Below are 14,966 nucleotides of genomic sequence, written 5' to 3'. Positions count from 1 at the left end.
GAATCTTCATAACTTTTTACTCACAAAAGCTATGAAGGTCCATGAGCACTTGTTGGAAAGATTGACGAGTCTACTTTCTAATGAATCTAGTGGCGACCAGTTTGGATACTCCATATTGCCTGCAGACCAGAATTAGTATAGACTGCTCAGAAGGTCAACAGTCTGTCGTGATAGAATGTTGGTACAACTTGTCAAGTAAAACTGTACCAATCTACAATGTTTCGTGCTGGTTGGCATACATTGCTGGAATGCCCTTCGAGTCTAGTTTCACACCCAAGAAACGGTTCATCATTTGGACTTCCCAATAAAAAGTTATGGTCAGTTTATTGGAAACTGCTCTGGAGACCAACAGTCACGCGAAGCCACTTCGGGAATCCATTTTGAGGGGACCTTTCACATTGCCTTTCCTCAGAAACTCTATTTCGTTTTCATACCTATCTAGCAGGGCTGTTGCTAGTATAAATACCCCTTAAGACTCATTGTAATCTGAGACTTATGATATTGAGAATACAAACCACTTTGTTCAGCTGTGTGCTAACAAATTCAGAGAGAGATCTCTACCCCTTTGCTCTTGTGTTTTCCTTCGCGGAGATTACAGAAGCGGCCGCGTCATCGGCACCCAATCTGTGCTCCTGATCCTCGAGTTCAGGTTGCGTAAGTTGGTTCTTTGAGAGTGTGGTTGGGCGAATCGTTGGTTCAGGCTGCCGTATAGAGACGGTGGTTGGCTCCTTGTGCGTGTCGTCAGGTTGCACTAGTTATCCTCGCTGCTTGCAGCAAGTTATCGGCTGATCTTCAGCTAGTTATCCTACGTCGTGAAGATCGGGACAACGACCTCACCATTTGGTATCAAAGCTCAAGTTTCCACGGTAGGATTTTTACCCTTAGCTACATATATATATCTTGTTCGTCCTATCCACCAAAAAGCCATAAAAAATTACATTAGCCCTTTGTTTCAATCTGTTTTTCTTGTGAGTTTAGTTAAGTTTCAGTCCATTAGAGTTTTGTTTAGTTGCTGATCATCATATCCTTTGTGTGTCCTTTGTGCCTCTTTTATATCTACAAATCTCTAAAGAAAATCTGAAACCGGTATCATCCTTCGCGTGAACTTTGAGCCTATCAAGTTAGAACACTAACGGTTGTGTCTTGTTACAAAAAAAAGTGTGTGCAAGTGTTATATCTGCTCTTGTTCTTAGTTATAAAAAAAAGTATCAAAAAAAGGAAAGTGTAAAAAAGGAGAGTTGAGGAAGAAAAGTTGTGAAGAAAGAGTAGAAAGTTCACTCTGTTTATGTGCTCAAGTTCTGAATTTTATATCAAGTCACACAATCAGTCATTATCCATCTTTGGTGCAAAATTTTGCTTGGGTTTGATTGCAACACTTGCATCCTAGGCATACTCCTTGTTTGCATCAAATCTGAATTATCTTTGCGCGTGTGTTTGATCTATTTACATCACTCATATCTTGTGGTCAGCACTAGGCATTGAACTTCTAGTTTGGATTGTGGTTTAACTTTACAATATCAAGAATTCAGACTGCATTCCTTGTGAAATATATCCCCACCAAGCTCCACAAATAACCCACCGTCATAGGAAAATACTGATCTTGGATTCTCCCAACCATCATTCTCGGTTACCACCTCGCATTGGCCGTTGTAATCTGCGGGGAACTCACATGAGCTTTGGTTGGTAAGAGAGGTGAGATTGTGAGATTCCACATATAATTCCCTATTCTACATATATTGTTGCTTTGCCTTCACTAATTTTTTTACAGCAAGATGTCTGAGCATCCGGAGATTGATGATTGTGTCACCATGGCACAATTCAATGAGATGAAACAAAGCATGGAGACGCTAACAAACAATGTTCAAGCACTCATGAACCGGTTGCAAATTCATCCTCATGATAATGCAAATTGCAGTCACCATGGAGATGAAGTTGAAGAAAGCGAAGGAGAAGCTGCTCGTCGTGCAAGGGAATGGTGTGGAGAGCGAGCTGCTGCCAATGCAAGAAGACCTCCTTTTCCATGACGTGATCATGGTGGTAGAGGTGCTGGTCATGGACATGGGAGAGGTGTTGGATTGGAAGAAAGTGAAACTGAGGAAGAGGATGAAGAAGAAGAGGATGAACAACCCCATTATGATGATCGTCATCACCGAAGAAATCGTAGGCGTAATCAGCACAATGAAGAGAGGTTTGGCAAGTTAAAATTCACCATGCCCCAGTTTGAAGGAGGATCTAATCCTGAAGCATATCTTACATGGGAGTTGAAGGTGGATAAAATTTTTTGTGTGCATAATTATTCTGAGAGAAAGAAGGTTGCCATGGCTGCTCTTGAGTTTGATGGGTATGCTCTAATCTGGTGGGAGCAAATGTTGAATGAAAGAGAAGAAGCTGGTCAAGGTGATGTTCGTTCATGGGCTGAAATGAAGAGAGAATTGAGAGCAAGATTTGTCCCCAAACATTATCGCCGTGATTTATTTGATAAGCTACAGAATCTGAAGCAAGGAAGCCTCAGTGTTGATGAGTATTATAAAGAGATGGAGAAGGCGATGATTAGAGCCAATGTAATTGAAGATGAAGAGCAAACAATTGCAATATTTATGTCAGGGCTGCATCGGAATATTCAGCGCATTGTTGAATTTCAGCAATATCGTAATCTTGTTGAATTGGTGCATCAAGCTAGCAAAGCTGAGCGGCAATTGCAGCAGGATATGAAGTCCACTAGAGGAGTATCTTTCAACACAAAGAGTGCAGCAAGTGGAAGTAAATTTGCACCCAAAGGAAGTGGAAGTAAAGGTATATTTTCCAGCTCAAACGGTGGTGCACGATCTAGCAACCTTGGTTCTTCTAGTAGCAAAGAGTTGGCTGCTCAAAATGAGAAATTCAAATCAGCAAACTCAGTGGGTTCTTCTAGCAAGAGTAGTGGAATTCAGTGCTTCAAGTGTGGTGGTTGTGGTCATGTTGCAAGAGAGTGTCCAAACGCTAGAACCATCATTGTGAATGATCAAGGGAAGTATGAATCTGCTAGTGAGGAAGAACAAGAAGATAGTGGAAGAGAGAGTAATCTTGAGAAGGACATCTGTTAATTTGAATCTAGTGCTGCTCTTGTTGTAACTCAGATTTTGAGTGTACAAATGAGCGATGCTGAAAATGGACAGCGGCACAATCTTTTTCAGACTAGAGCTAAAGTGCAAGATAAGGTTGTCAAAGTAATCGTTGATGGTGGCAGTTGCCACAATCTTGCAAGCAAAGAAATGGTTGAAAAGCTTGGGTTGAAGCTGCTGAAACATCCCCATCCATATCATGTGCAATGTCTTAATAATTCAGGTTCTATTAAGATTGCACAAAGAGTGAAAGTTCCATTCAAGATTGGTGAATATATTGACACTGTAGAGTGTGATGTGGCGCCTATGACAGTGTGCCACATGCTGTTGGGAAGACCATGACAATATGATCGATCGTCTCTACATTGTGGTAGAACCAATCAATACACCATCAAGTGGAAGAACAAGGAGTTGATTCTTAAACCCATGACACCGCAGCAAATCCTAGCTGAGCACTTGCAAAAGAGCTCCGAAGTGAGGAATGAGAGTGCAAAAGAAGGAGAGAAAAATAATTTGAGTGCCCTCCACAAATCAGTGAGTGAGAGGCACAAGCCAAACATGAGAGATGACAGAAAAAGAGAGGGAGAGAACTTCGTGATGATAGCCACCAAATCTGAAATGAGAGATGTGAGGAAAAACCCAGATCAAGTACTATTTGTACTTGTGTGCAAGGACACATTGCTTTCAGCTAATGACTTAACATCTGTCCCTAGTGTTGTTGCACGTGTTTTGTAGGACTATGACGATGTTTTTTAAAAGGAAACACCTGTTGGACTTCCTCCTTTGCGCGGTATTGAACATCAAATTGATCTCATCCCTAGAGCTGCACTTCCAAACCGTCCGGCATATCGCACCAATCCGGAAGAAACCAAGGAGATTCAAAGGCAAGTACAAGAACTTTTAGATAAAGGATATGTGCGAGAAAGTTTAAGTCCTTGTGCTGTTCCTGTGATTTTGGTGCCAAAGAAAGATGGTTCTTGGAGGATGTGTGTAGATTGTAGAGCCATAAACAACATCACCGTTCGTTATCGTCATCCTATTCCTAGGCTAGATGATATGCTTGATGAATTGAGTGGTTCTATGATGTTTTCTAAAATTGATTTGAGAAGTGGTTACCATCAAATTAGAATGAAGATTGGAGATGAATGGAAAACTGCTTTTAAAACAAAGTTTGGGCTGTATGAATGGTGAGTTATGCCTTTTGGTTTGACCAATGCCCCTAGTACGTTCATGAGATTGATGAACCATGTCTTGCGAGCATTCATTAGAAAGTTTGTTGTTGTTTACTTTGATGATATTCTAATTTACAGCAAGACATTGGAGGAACATGTTGATCATATTAAGCAAGTTTTGGATGTGCTAAGAAAAGAAAAATTATTTGCTAACCTTGAGAAGTGCACATTTTGTACAGATCAGGTTATGTTTCTTGGTTTTGTTGTTTCAGGTTTAGGAATTCAGGTTGATGAATCAAAGGTGAAAGCAATCAAGGATTGGCCAACTCCTGAAAATATGAGTCAGGTGAGAAGTTTTCATGGACTTGCTGGTTTTTACAGGAGATTCGTGAGAGATTAACAAAGAAAGGTGTTGCCTTCCAATGGGGTGAACCACAAGCGAGAGCATTCCAAGAATTGAAGAAGAGGCTATCCGAAGCCCCCTTGCTGGTGTTACCGGATTTCACTAAAACCTTTGAGGTTGAATGTGATGCAAGTGGGATCGGAATTGGTGGTGTCCTAATACAAAATGGACAACCAGTTGCATACTTCAGTGAGAAGTTAGGAGGTGCGCAACTGAACTACTCGGTGTATGACAAAGAATTGTATGCTTTGGTAAGAGCTCTTGAGACTTGGCAACATTATTTATGGCCAAAAGAATTTGTTATTCATTCAGATCATGAGGCTTTGAAATATTTAAAGGGGCAAGCAAAACTGAATCGTAGACATGCCAAATGGGTTGAATTCATTGAAACTTTTCCATATGTTGTGAAATATAAGAAAGGTAAAGAAAACATTGTTGCTGATGCTTTGTCACGTAAAAATGTTTTGTTGAATCAACTAGATGTCAAGGTTCCAGGACTTGAAAGCATAAAAGAATTGTACCCTGCTGAACATGAATTTTTAGAACCATTTGCAAACTGTACAACTGGAAAAGGGTGGGAAAAATATCATATACATGATGAATTTTTGTTTCGAGCTAACAAATTGTGTGTACCCCACTGCTCTGTTAGGCTTTTGTTGCTACAGGAAACACATGCAGGTGGATTGATGGGTCACTTTGGATGGAGAAAGACATATGAGATGCTAGCTGATCACTTCTACTGGCCAAAGATGAGAAGAGACGTCCTACGACTTGTGCAAAGATACATCACATGTCACAAAGCTAAGTCAAAACTGAACCCTCATGGATTATATACTCCTGAAAGGATCAAGATGCCCAAGAGGGGGGGTGAGTTGGGCTTCTCTAAAAATTTAAGCAACCTATAAGCTCCAATTCAACCCCTTGTGCCTAGTGTGACTTAGAGAGCTATCGGATAAAAAGTTTTGCAACCTAGTTCCAATCCTATTCTAGCATGGCAATTCTAAGAATGTAAAAACACCAAGTAAATGCTAGAAAGTAAAGGAGTAGTGGAAGAAAGTGCTCGGTGATGTTTTGCCGAGGTATCGGAGAGTCGCCACTCTCCACTAGTCCTCGTTGGAGCACCCGCGCAAGGGTCTTGCTCCCCCTTGGTCCGCGCAAGGACCAAGTGCTCTCTACGGGCTGATTCTTCGACACTCCGTCGCGGTGAATCGCCCAAAACCGCTCACAAGCTTGACACGAGCCACCCACAAGAACTCCGGGTGGTCTTCGTGCCTCCAATCACCACCGAACCGTCTAGGTGATGGCGATCACCAAGAGTAACAAGCAAAGAACTCTCACTTGACCCAAACAAGGCACTAGAGAGTGGTGGATGCACACTTGACTCTTGGAACTCACTAGAGAAGGATTCTCTCAAGAAATCACTCCAATCTCAATCCTCTCTAGGCTCTTGCAACTCCCTTGCTCCACAACAAGTATCTCTGATGTTCAAATGGGCAAGAGAGCTCTGATGGACGAGGTGGAGGAGTATAAATACTATCCACGAAGTCCAAAGGTCGGCCAACCGTTTTCCACTGAAAACGGGGTCACCGGACGCACATTATGTTGCACCGGACGCACTGCACCGAGCGTCCGGTGCTGCATAACGGCTAACTGTACTTCGCTCTGACAGGTCACCGGACGCTAACTCTCAGCGTCCGGTGCACCGTCCGGTGCTAAGGGAAAATTTACATGCTCCCTGCGCATGGGACCGGACGCTACCCGGTGCGTCCGGTGCTAGCGTCCGGTGCTCTGGGGAACTTCGCAAGCTCCCTGGGTAAGGGACCGGACGCTGCCCGGTGCGTCCGGTGCCTAACCCTAAGCACCAAACTGATCCAACGGCTAAGGACCTCACCGGACGCACTCACCGAGCGTCCGGTGCAGCGTCCGGTGCCCCTTTGGGCACCCAAACTTCGTTGAAACGCGAACGCTCCAACACGAAGTTTGTTCCTCTCAATCTAAGGACTATCTCTGAGCTGCCTAGTGCTAGGTTTACCAAGTGTGCACCACACCTAAACCTAAAGCCTTGCCTAAGTCAAGCTACTAGATCAAAGCCCCTCTTAATAGTACGGTCAAAGGAAAACAAAGTCCTAAACTACTCTAAGTGCCCTTCTTCACCATATGGCACTTAGACCTAGTCTAGTCTCGACGATGTCCATCCATCCTTTGAAAACCGAAACGATTTCCACTATTAAGTTGGCATGTACGTCCCTGTCCATCGAGTACCTATTTACCATGACCTTACCTATGACTTTGCCTCTGCAAAACACACGTTAGTCAAGGTAATCAACAATGTCATTAATCACCGAAATCACTAAGGGCCTAGATGCTCTTTCAATCTCCCCCTTTTTGGTGATTGATGACAACCTCGAGTATGAAAAGAGTTGAGGTTTTTCAAGGAGACTTGGTTTCAATAAGCATGATACAATAAGAACAAAGGAATAAGTCATGCTTATATCAACCAAATCCAATACCCTGCATCCAAATATGTGAGTGATATACAACAGGATATAAACATAAGGCTCAAAGTTACATCGGAGTAGAAACGCGGAAGCAAAAGAGAATATGAGCCAAAACTCAAGACATTAAGATATCACATTAAGCACAAATCATGTCTCAAAACCATAGTATCTCACACACGTGCAATGCATAAAAGTAAAAATGATGCATGATGGAGTAGCACACATAGAAAGTATCTTCAAAAAAATGATGCATGATGGAGTAGCACACATAGAAAGTATCTTCAAAAGAATAAACTCCCTCTCTAGCTCTCTAGCTCCCCCTAACTCCTAACTCTCTCATACGCACTCTCTCCCCCTTTGGCATCAAGCGCCAAAAACCTATGAAGACGGCGGAGGAGGCGGAGCAGAAGAGTCCCTCGGCGCGGCGACAAAACGAGCAGCATCGTCGGAACTATCGGTCGTCGAGGCGGAGGAGGTGGAGTGACCCTCTGAAGCTGCAGGTGCTAGAGAAGCGGTCCGGGTCTGCTCTGGCGCTGTCACAGGCTGTGCTGGCTGCTCAAGTCCGGCTGACGAGGCTGGCACGGACTCGGTCGCTGTAGCTGTCGTCTCTGGTATGGTAGTAGACGGTGCAAGCTGCTCGGACGACGCTACAGACGACGACAGAAGCTCTGTAGTGGTGACTGGCGCCGTAAAGACTACAGGGGCCTGCAGAGGAGGAGGCGTAGGGTCACCAGTCAGAGCACTGTAGGTGAAGCTGAGGTGCGGATCTGTCTGCGAGTCCCACACTAGCTGTGACGCTGAAGCTGACTGAGGAGTGAAGCCTGAGCGGAGAGGGGTAAACTGCGGTACCTGCTCAAAGCCTGAAGAAATAGCACCCTGAGAGACCTGGTGCTGTGGAGTCGAAAACGGCTGACTCTGAGCTGGTAGCTGTGGCGGCTGCTGAGACGGGCTCTGAGTCTGGGGCGCAGGAGTAGGTGGCCGGACGGACGACATGCCTGGGAGCTGCGGAAGCTGAATCCCGGAGGCAGCCATCAGAGCGGCCATCATCGCTGTCTGCTGGGCCTGGAAGGCAAGCTGCTGCTCCTGAAAGGTGAGAAGCTGACGCTGGAGCTCATCCTGCATGGCTGCATTGATGGCAGCCTGATCCCTGTCACGCCTCGCCTGCTCCTCAGCTGCACGGCGCTGATCTGCCCTCATCCCCTCTAGAATAGCAAGCAGGGCGGGATCCGAAGCACTCGAAGAACCGCCTGCCTCGTGGTCGTGAGCTCTGGGAGGAAGGTCAGTCACTGGCGGCTGATAGTCATCGTCTGAACTGTCTGAGGCGAAGTCAAATTCGCCCTCTGCCTCGGCATCTGCAAAACCGCCAATAGCTATATCCTGCTGCTCCTCTGTCTCTGCAACTGCTGCTGTACTGCGGGTGCCCCTAGGAGAAGGTGGGGGCACCGGTCCACGTGGAGCACGAGGAGGAGGAGCACCTCTGAGGTCGTGGTGTGCTCTCAACATCTGTCGGGAGTCGTAGTGGGGGAAGACGGTGTCTGACTCAGTCAACTCCCTCTGCAAGTGAGCTGGCAGGGGCAGTGGCCTAGCACGAAGAATAAGCCGAGTGATCCAATGTGCGTAGGGCAACTGGCGCCGGCCCCTGAAGCTCTCTGAGATGGTGTCCTCTATCTCTGAGACGATAAGATCCCACAAGTCAAACTCCATCTGGGAGATAAGGTGAGCGACAAGCCACTGCTGCATACGCGTGAATCCATCTCTGTAGCCTGTCCTGAGGAGAAGAGTCTTCCTCAACACAAAGTCGAGGATCCTGGCTGGGCGAGTCAAGTCTGCCACTGTCCTGCTGGAGCCCTCCCCAAAAGGTGCACGGAAACAGGGAGCCACGAAGTCGACTGGAGGTATCTCACCACCGTGAGGACGACGAGGGGGATCCACGTTCCCGTAGCAGAGCTGGTGAATCCTGGTGGGAGAGGCTCGCAGTCCAAGCACCTCTCTGGCCCTCTGAGCTGTCACTCTATAGTCTGTCCCTGCCAGTGCGTAGTGAATATAGCTGTGATCTGGAGAAATCCACACTGACGCATAGAACTCTCTGACCCACTGCTCACAATAAGTACCTGGAAGCGCTAGCAGCTCTGGGAGTCCGTGGAGGTAAGTAAAGTACTGACGAATGTCTGCCCCTACCACGTTCCCGAGAATCTCCAGGTCAATCACCCTGTGCTCCCTGAACTGAGACTGAGAGTGAACAGTGCCTCGTAGATGTCCTCCTGGACGACTGTGTAGAAACGGGCACCAGCTCTGGGATCCCTGGCAGCTGGAAACCAAGTCGGAAACGAAACGAACCGCAGCTGCTGTATCTCCCTGGCTGACACACGAGTAAGATCCCGGTGGATCCGGACTGGCCTCTGGCGGGAAGCTGGAGTGCCTCTAGCCGGAGTGGCTCGAGCTGTGGAGGTGGACTGACCCTGCGTACCAGTCCGGGGAGTGGCCTGAGTACAAGCACGAGTCGACCTCCTCAGTGGCTGCTCCTGCTCCTGTCCCTCAGCTGGACCCTCTGCCTGGGTCTCTGTCTCAGTGTCCGGATCCTCCTGAGCTGGATCCCTGACCACAAGCCTGACCCTCTGTCGTCCAATCGTCACGGTGCCTGGAGGGGATCCATGGAAAGCCTCTGCCTCAAGCACTGCACGCCTCTGACGCGGCGTAAGATCATCCGCAATCCTCAAAGAACCAGAGCGGCCACCCCTCTCGGCTGCCTCGGCTGCTGCTGCAACTGCCTCTGCGACCTCTGCATCTCTATCACTGGCCTTCCGCTTCTTGGTGGCCAGCTTCTTTCCTTTGCCTTTCTCTGCCGCTGAAAAGCGACGGGGAGGATCATCTCCACCATCACCTCCTGGGGAACCTCCTGAGCCAGCTGTCGGACCACTGACATTCTTCGTGCGAGCCATTGCAAAACAAGTGTCCGACAATCAACTGACTGGCAATGGAGAACAATGTACTGCAGAGAATCGACAAGATAAGGTCTATATAAGCAATCGAAACAACTAGAGATGAGATACGCCTATGGATCGAAAGAATAGATGAGATACGAACGCGAACGACTTACGATCAATGGGCGTGATGCGTTCCGGACGAAGAAACTCGATCGGCAAAAAATGGAGACCACAAAACTACTCCACAAGGTGCTGCAACGCGAAGACAATCGAAACCGGAATCTCAACCTAAATCAATTGCCTTAGACACATGAGATCAAAGCACCTTGAAAGCTGAGGATTTGAAACTCACCCAAACCCTAAGACTCGCGAGAAGACTGAATCTGCGCGAGGAAGAGAATGGAGAGGATCGCAAAGTGGATCTGGGCACCGGGAAGACGTCCACGAGCACCGGGATCCGGAGAACGGACGGCGGCGGCGGCGATTCTGGGATGCTAGGGCACGGGCGGCTCGGTTGAAGACGGCGGAGGAAAGAAAAACGCCCGCTCAAAGCCCCTGGGCGCGGGCTTTATGCGCCCGCCGCGGGGTCACCGGACGCTCTTTATGTTGCACCGGACGCGTCCGGTGACCACCGGACTCATGCGCAGAGAGGTTTGCATTTTGGCATCGCACCGGACGATGGGCACCGGACGCTGGCTTTAGCGTCCGGTGCTTCGGGTGACGCCTGGTGAGCACCGGACGCACGGCACCGGACGCTGAGTGAACACTGTTCCAGCGTCCGGTGAGTGCAGTCTGGCACACTCACCGCACCGGACGCTCAGAGGCAGCGTCCGGTGCATCGTCCGGTGCTCCTCTGAGCACTTTTTCAACTAAGCACCACGCCCGACTTTGACCCAACCAAGTTCCATCTTCAAAAGCACACAACTAAACACCAAATGGAACTGGTATGAGTGACATCTCTCAAACCCTCAAGTTTTCACAAATAATTAGCCATAGGCTTAGTAGATTTTTTTAAGAAAATAGTTCGAGAAAATCACCAAGGAGCATCGTATGGCCATAAAGCTAGGGGTTTAATTCATAATGAGCTTGGAATGCTCCCCCTATCTATGGACGAACACAGCGGATGCTCAACGAATAACCGAAAAGAAAAGATCAACTAACAAGAATGCATATGAAATGAGTTGTAATGCAATTCTTGAAAGTAAACTAATGCTTGTCAAGTTTGATCCAAGGTTAAGCTTTTTCACACACTCAAGGGGGTTATCTTAACCATGTTAGACAAGCCCTACATGCAAGTTGAAATTTTAGTTTTAGCATGCATGATATGCAAAGCAAAAGTTATTTACAAGCTTCAACACACAACTTTTATCTTTTAGTGAAGTTAGACATGTCAAGCACGTTAAGTTCATTTCTCAACATACAAAACCTAGCTTCATCTAGGGGTTTTGTGAAGATATCTGCCAATTGATTTTCCGTTCCCACATTTTCCAGGGATATGTCACCTTTAGCAACGTGATCCCTAAGGAAGTGGTGGCGGATGTCAATATGTTTTGTGCGGGTGTGTTGAACCGGGTTGTTTGCAAGTTTTACGGCACTTTCGTTGTCACACAACAAAGGTACTTTGTCTAGTACTACACCATAGTCTAGCAAAGTTTGTTTCATGTAGAGTATTTGTGCACAACAAGCACCGGCGCCTATGTATTCCGCCTCGGCCGTTGACAAAGCAACACTATTTTGTTTCTTTGACATCCAAGAGACAAGTGATCTACCTAGGAAGTGGCACCCTCCGGATGTGCTTTTTCTATCAATCCGGCACCCGGCATAATCCGAATCGGAATAGCCTACAAGTTGGAATCTTGCACCTTTGGGATACCACAAGCCTAGGCAAGGTGTGTATTTTAGATACCTAAGAATTCTTTTGACCGCAATCAAGTGAGATTCCATAGGCATTGCTTGATATCTTGCACACATACACACACTAAACATTATATCGGGCCTAGATGCGGTGAGGTAGAGTAGACTTCCTATCATGGAGCGATAGAGAGTCTTGTCAATAGGGTTACCTCCCTCATCCAAGTCGAGATGCCCATTTGATGCCATGGGAGTCTTGATTGGCTTGCAATCCATCATCTTGAACCTCTTGAGAAGATCTTGAGTGTACTTCTCTTGAGAGATGAAGACCCCTTCCTTCATTTGCTTGACTTGAAATCCTAGGAAGAAGGATAGCTCGCCAATCATGGACATCTCAAACTCCTTGGACATCAAATCACCAAATTCCTTGCAAAAATCTTCATTAGTAGAGCCAAAAATAATATCATCAACATAAACTTGGCATATGAAGATTTCCCCATTCATTTTCTTGGTGAAGAGTGTTGTGTCAACTTTCCCAATCTTGAAGCCCTTCTCAATGAGGAAGTCCCTAAGCCTCTCATACCAAGCTCTAGGAGCTTGCTTGAGACCATAGAGAGCCTTGGACAACCGGTAGACATGCTTGGGGTACCTAGGATCTTCAAAACCGGGGGGTTGCTCAACATAGACAAGCTCATTAATATAACCATTTAAAAAAGCACTTTTCACATCCATTTGAAATAACTTGATATCATGACTAGATGCATATGCAAGTAGGATACAGATTGCTTCAAGTCTTGCCACCGGTGCAAAGGTTTCACCGAAGTCAAGACCTTCCACTTGTGAAAAGCCTTTTGCCACAAGTCTTGCCTTGTTGCGCACCACTTTGCCTTGATCATCCTTCTTGTTCCGGAAGACCCACTTTGTTCCAATCACTCTTGCATCTTTGGGTCGCTCTTCAAGTGTCCATACTTGGTTGCGAGTGAAGTTATTCAACTCCTCTTGCATGGTCATGATCCAATCCGCATCACGAAGAGCTTCCTCTATAGTCTTTGGTTCATCTTCAAGAGACACAAAAGCGTGATGTTCAATAAATAAAGCATGTCTAGAACGAGTAGTTACACCACGTGATGGACTCCCGATAATGAGATCTTGAGAGTGATCTTGGAGGAGATGTGATGTTCTTCTTGGTGCCACTTGAGGGGTTGGTTGGGGAGCATCAACATCTTGTGCTTGTGCCACCGATTGCTCATGAGTGACTTGGGTGTCTTCATGAGCATTTCTCACATCCTTGTCTTCATCTTGTGGACCTTGTGAGGTGGATGGTGGCTCAATGATTTGTACATCATCATCATCTTCTTTTGGCTTGATGTCTCCCACCGGCATGTTCTTCATGGCATCCCTCAATGGTTCACCACCTACATCATCAAGATTATCACTTGCTCCTTGGGAGCCATTAGTTTCATCAAATTCAACATCAAATGTTTCTTCAACCATCTTTGTGGCATGGTTGAAAACCCTATATGCTTTGGACTTTGATGAATAGCCAACCAAGTAGCCAATGTCACATCTTCTTTGGAATTTTCCCAAGTGTTGGCGCTTCTTGTATATGTAGCACTTGCACCCAAACACTCTAAAGAATGAGACATCGGGCTTCTTCCCATTGAGCAACTCATATGGTGTCTTCTCTAGGAACTTGTGAGGAAAGAGCCGGTTTGATGCATAGCATGCGGTATTGATTGCCTCGGCCCACATCTTCTCCGAAGTGTTGTACTCATCTAGCATTGTTCTTGCCAAGGTGATCAAAGTCCGGTTCTTCCTTTCTACAACCCCATTTTGTTGTGGTGTGTATGTTGAGGAGAACTCATGCTTGATTCCCACTTCATCACAATATTCTTCAATGTTGGTGTTGTCAAACTCTTTGCCATTATCACTTCTAATTTTCTTGATCTTCACATCAAATTGATTTTGGGCATTCTTTGCAAACTTCTTGAATATTGATGCAACTTCGGCCTTGTCTTGCAAGAGGAATGTCCAAGTGTACCGGGAAAAATCATCAACTATGACCAAGCAATATTTGTTGCCTCCAAGGCTAGCATATGTGGTTGGTCCAAACAAATCCATGTGAAGTAGCTCAAGCACTCTAGAAGTAGAGAGATAGGCTTTAGTTGGATGAGTGTTTGCAACTTGTTTGCCCGCTTGACATGCACTACAAAGCTTGTCCTTTTCAAATGTCACATCCTTCAAGCCTCTAATCAACTCTTTCTTCATCAACTTCTTGAGTGTGCCCATTCCAACATGTGCTAACCTTCTATGCCACAACCACCCAAGAGAAGTCTTGGTGAATAAGCAAGTCTTGACATCAACTTCATTTGATGAGAAATCAACTACATATAAGTTGTTGTGCCGGAAGCCTTTGAAAATCACTTCATCATCATCTTCCTTGGTCACAATTACTTCCTTCTTCTTGAATAGACATTCAAATCCAAGGTCACATAATTGTCCAACCGAGAGCAAGTTGAAACTCAAAGATTGCACATAGAGCACATTGGTGATGGAGTTGTCATTTGAAATAGCAACCTTTCCTAGACCCTTGACTTTCCCTTTTGAATTGTCACCAAATGTGATCTTCTCTTGGTTGTCAACATCTTCATCAAGAGAGGTGAACATCCGGGGATCTCCGGTCATATGTTGAGTGCAACCACTATCAATCACCCAATGTGATCCACCGGTCTTGTAGTTCACCTACATACAAGAGATCAAGCTTGAGATTTAGGGACCCACATTTGCTTAGGGCCCTTGACCTTCTCAACTAGTTGCTTTGGCACCCAAATCTTCTTTGGCCTTTGCTTGTTTGGTGGCCCCATGAAGCTAACCTTGACCTTGCCACTCTTGTCTTTCCTTACAATGTAGTGAGCATTGAAGGCAAATGGTCTTGCATGCTTGGGCAAGGGTGGTGGTAGTGGTGCCTTGCACTCATGAGCAAAGTGTCCTTCTTGACCACACTCAAAACATCTCTT

The 14,966-nt window shown here is 46.1% G+C and overlaps 1 protein-coding gene across 1 annotated transcript; it reads right to left on the bottom strand.

Annotated features, from left to right (window-relative positions):
- On the bottom strand, window positions 11,638–12,672 carry LOC110433862 (uncharacterized mitochondrial protein AtMg00810-like; the record flags this gene model as incomplete). Its single annotated transcript, XM_021456737.1, has 1 exon — window positions 11,638–12,672. A coding segment is annotated over one exon (1,035 nt), but the record flags the coding sequence as incomplete, so codon positions are not given.

This window comes from Sorghum bicolor, chromosome 3, assembly GCF_000003195.3.
Source record: "Sorghum bicolor cultivar BTx623 chromosome 3, Sorghum_bicolor_NCBIv3, whole genome shotgun sequence".
Taxonomy (NCBI): domain Eukaryota; kingdom Viridiplantae; phylum Streptophyta; class Magnoliopsida; order Poales; family Poaceae; genus Sorghum; species Sorghum bicolor.
Note: the sequence above shows the minus strand (reverse complement) of the source record. Positions and strands in the feature narration are given on the sequence as shown.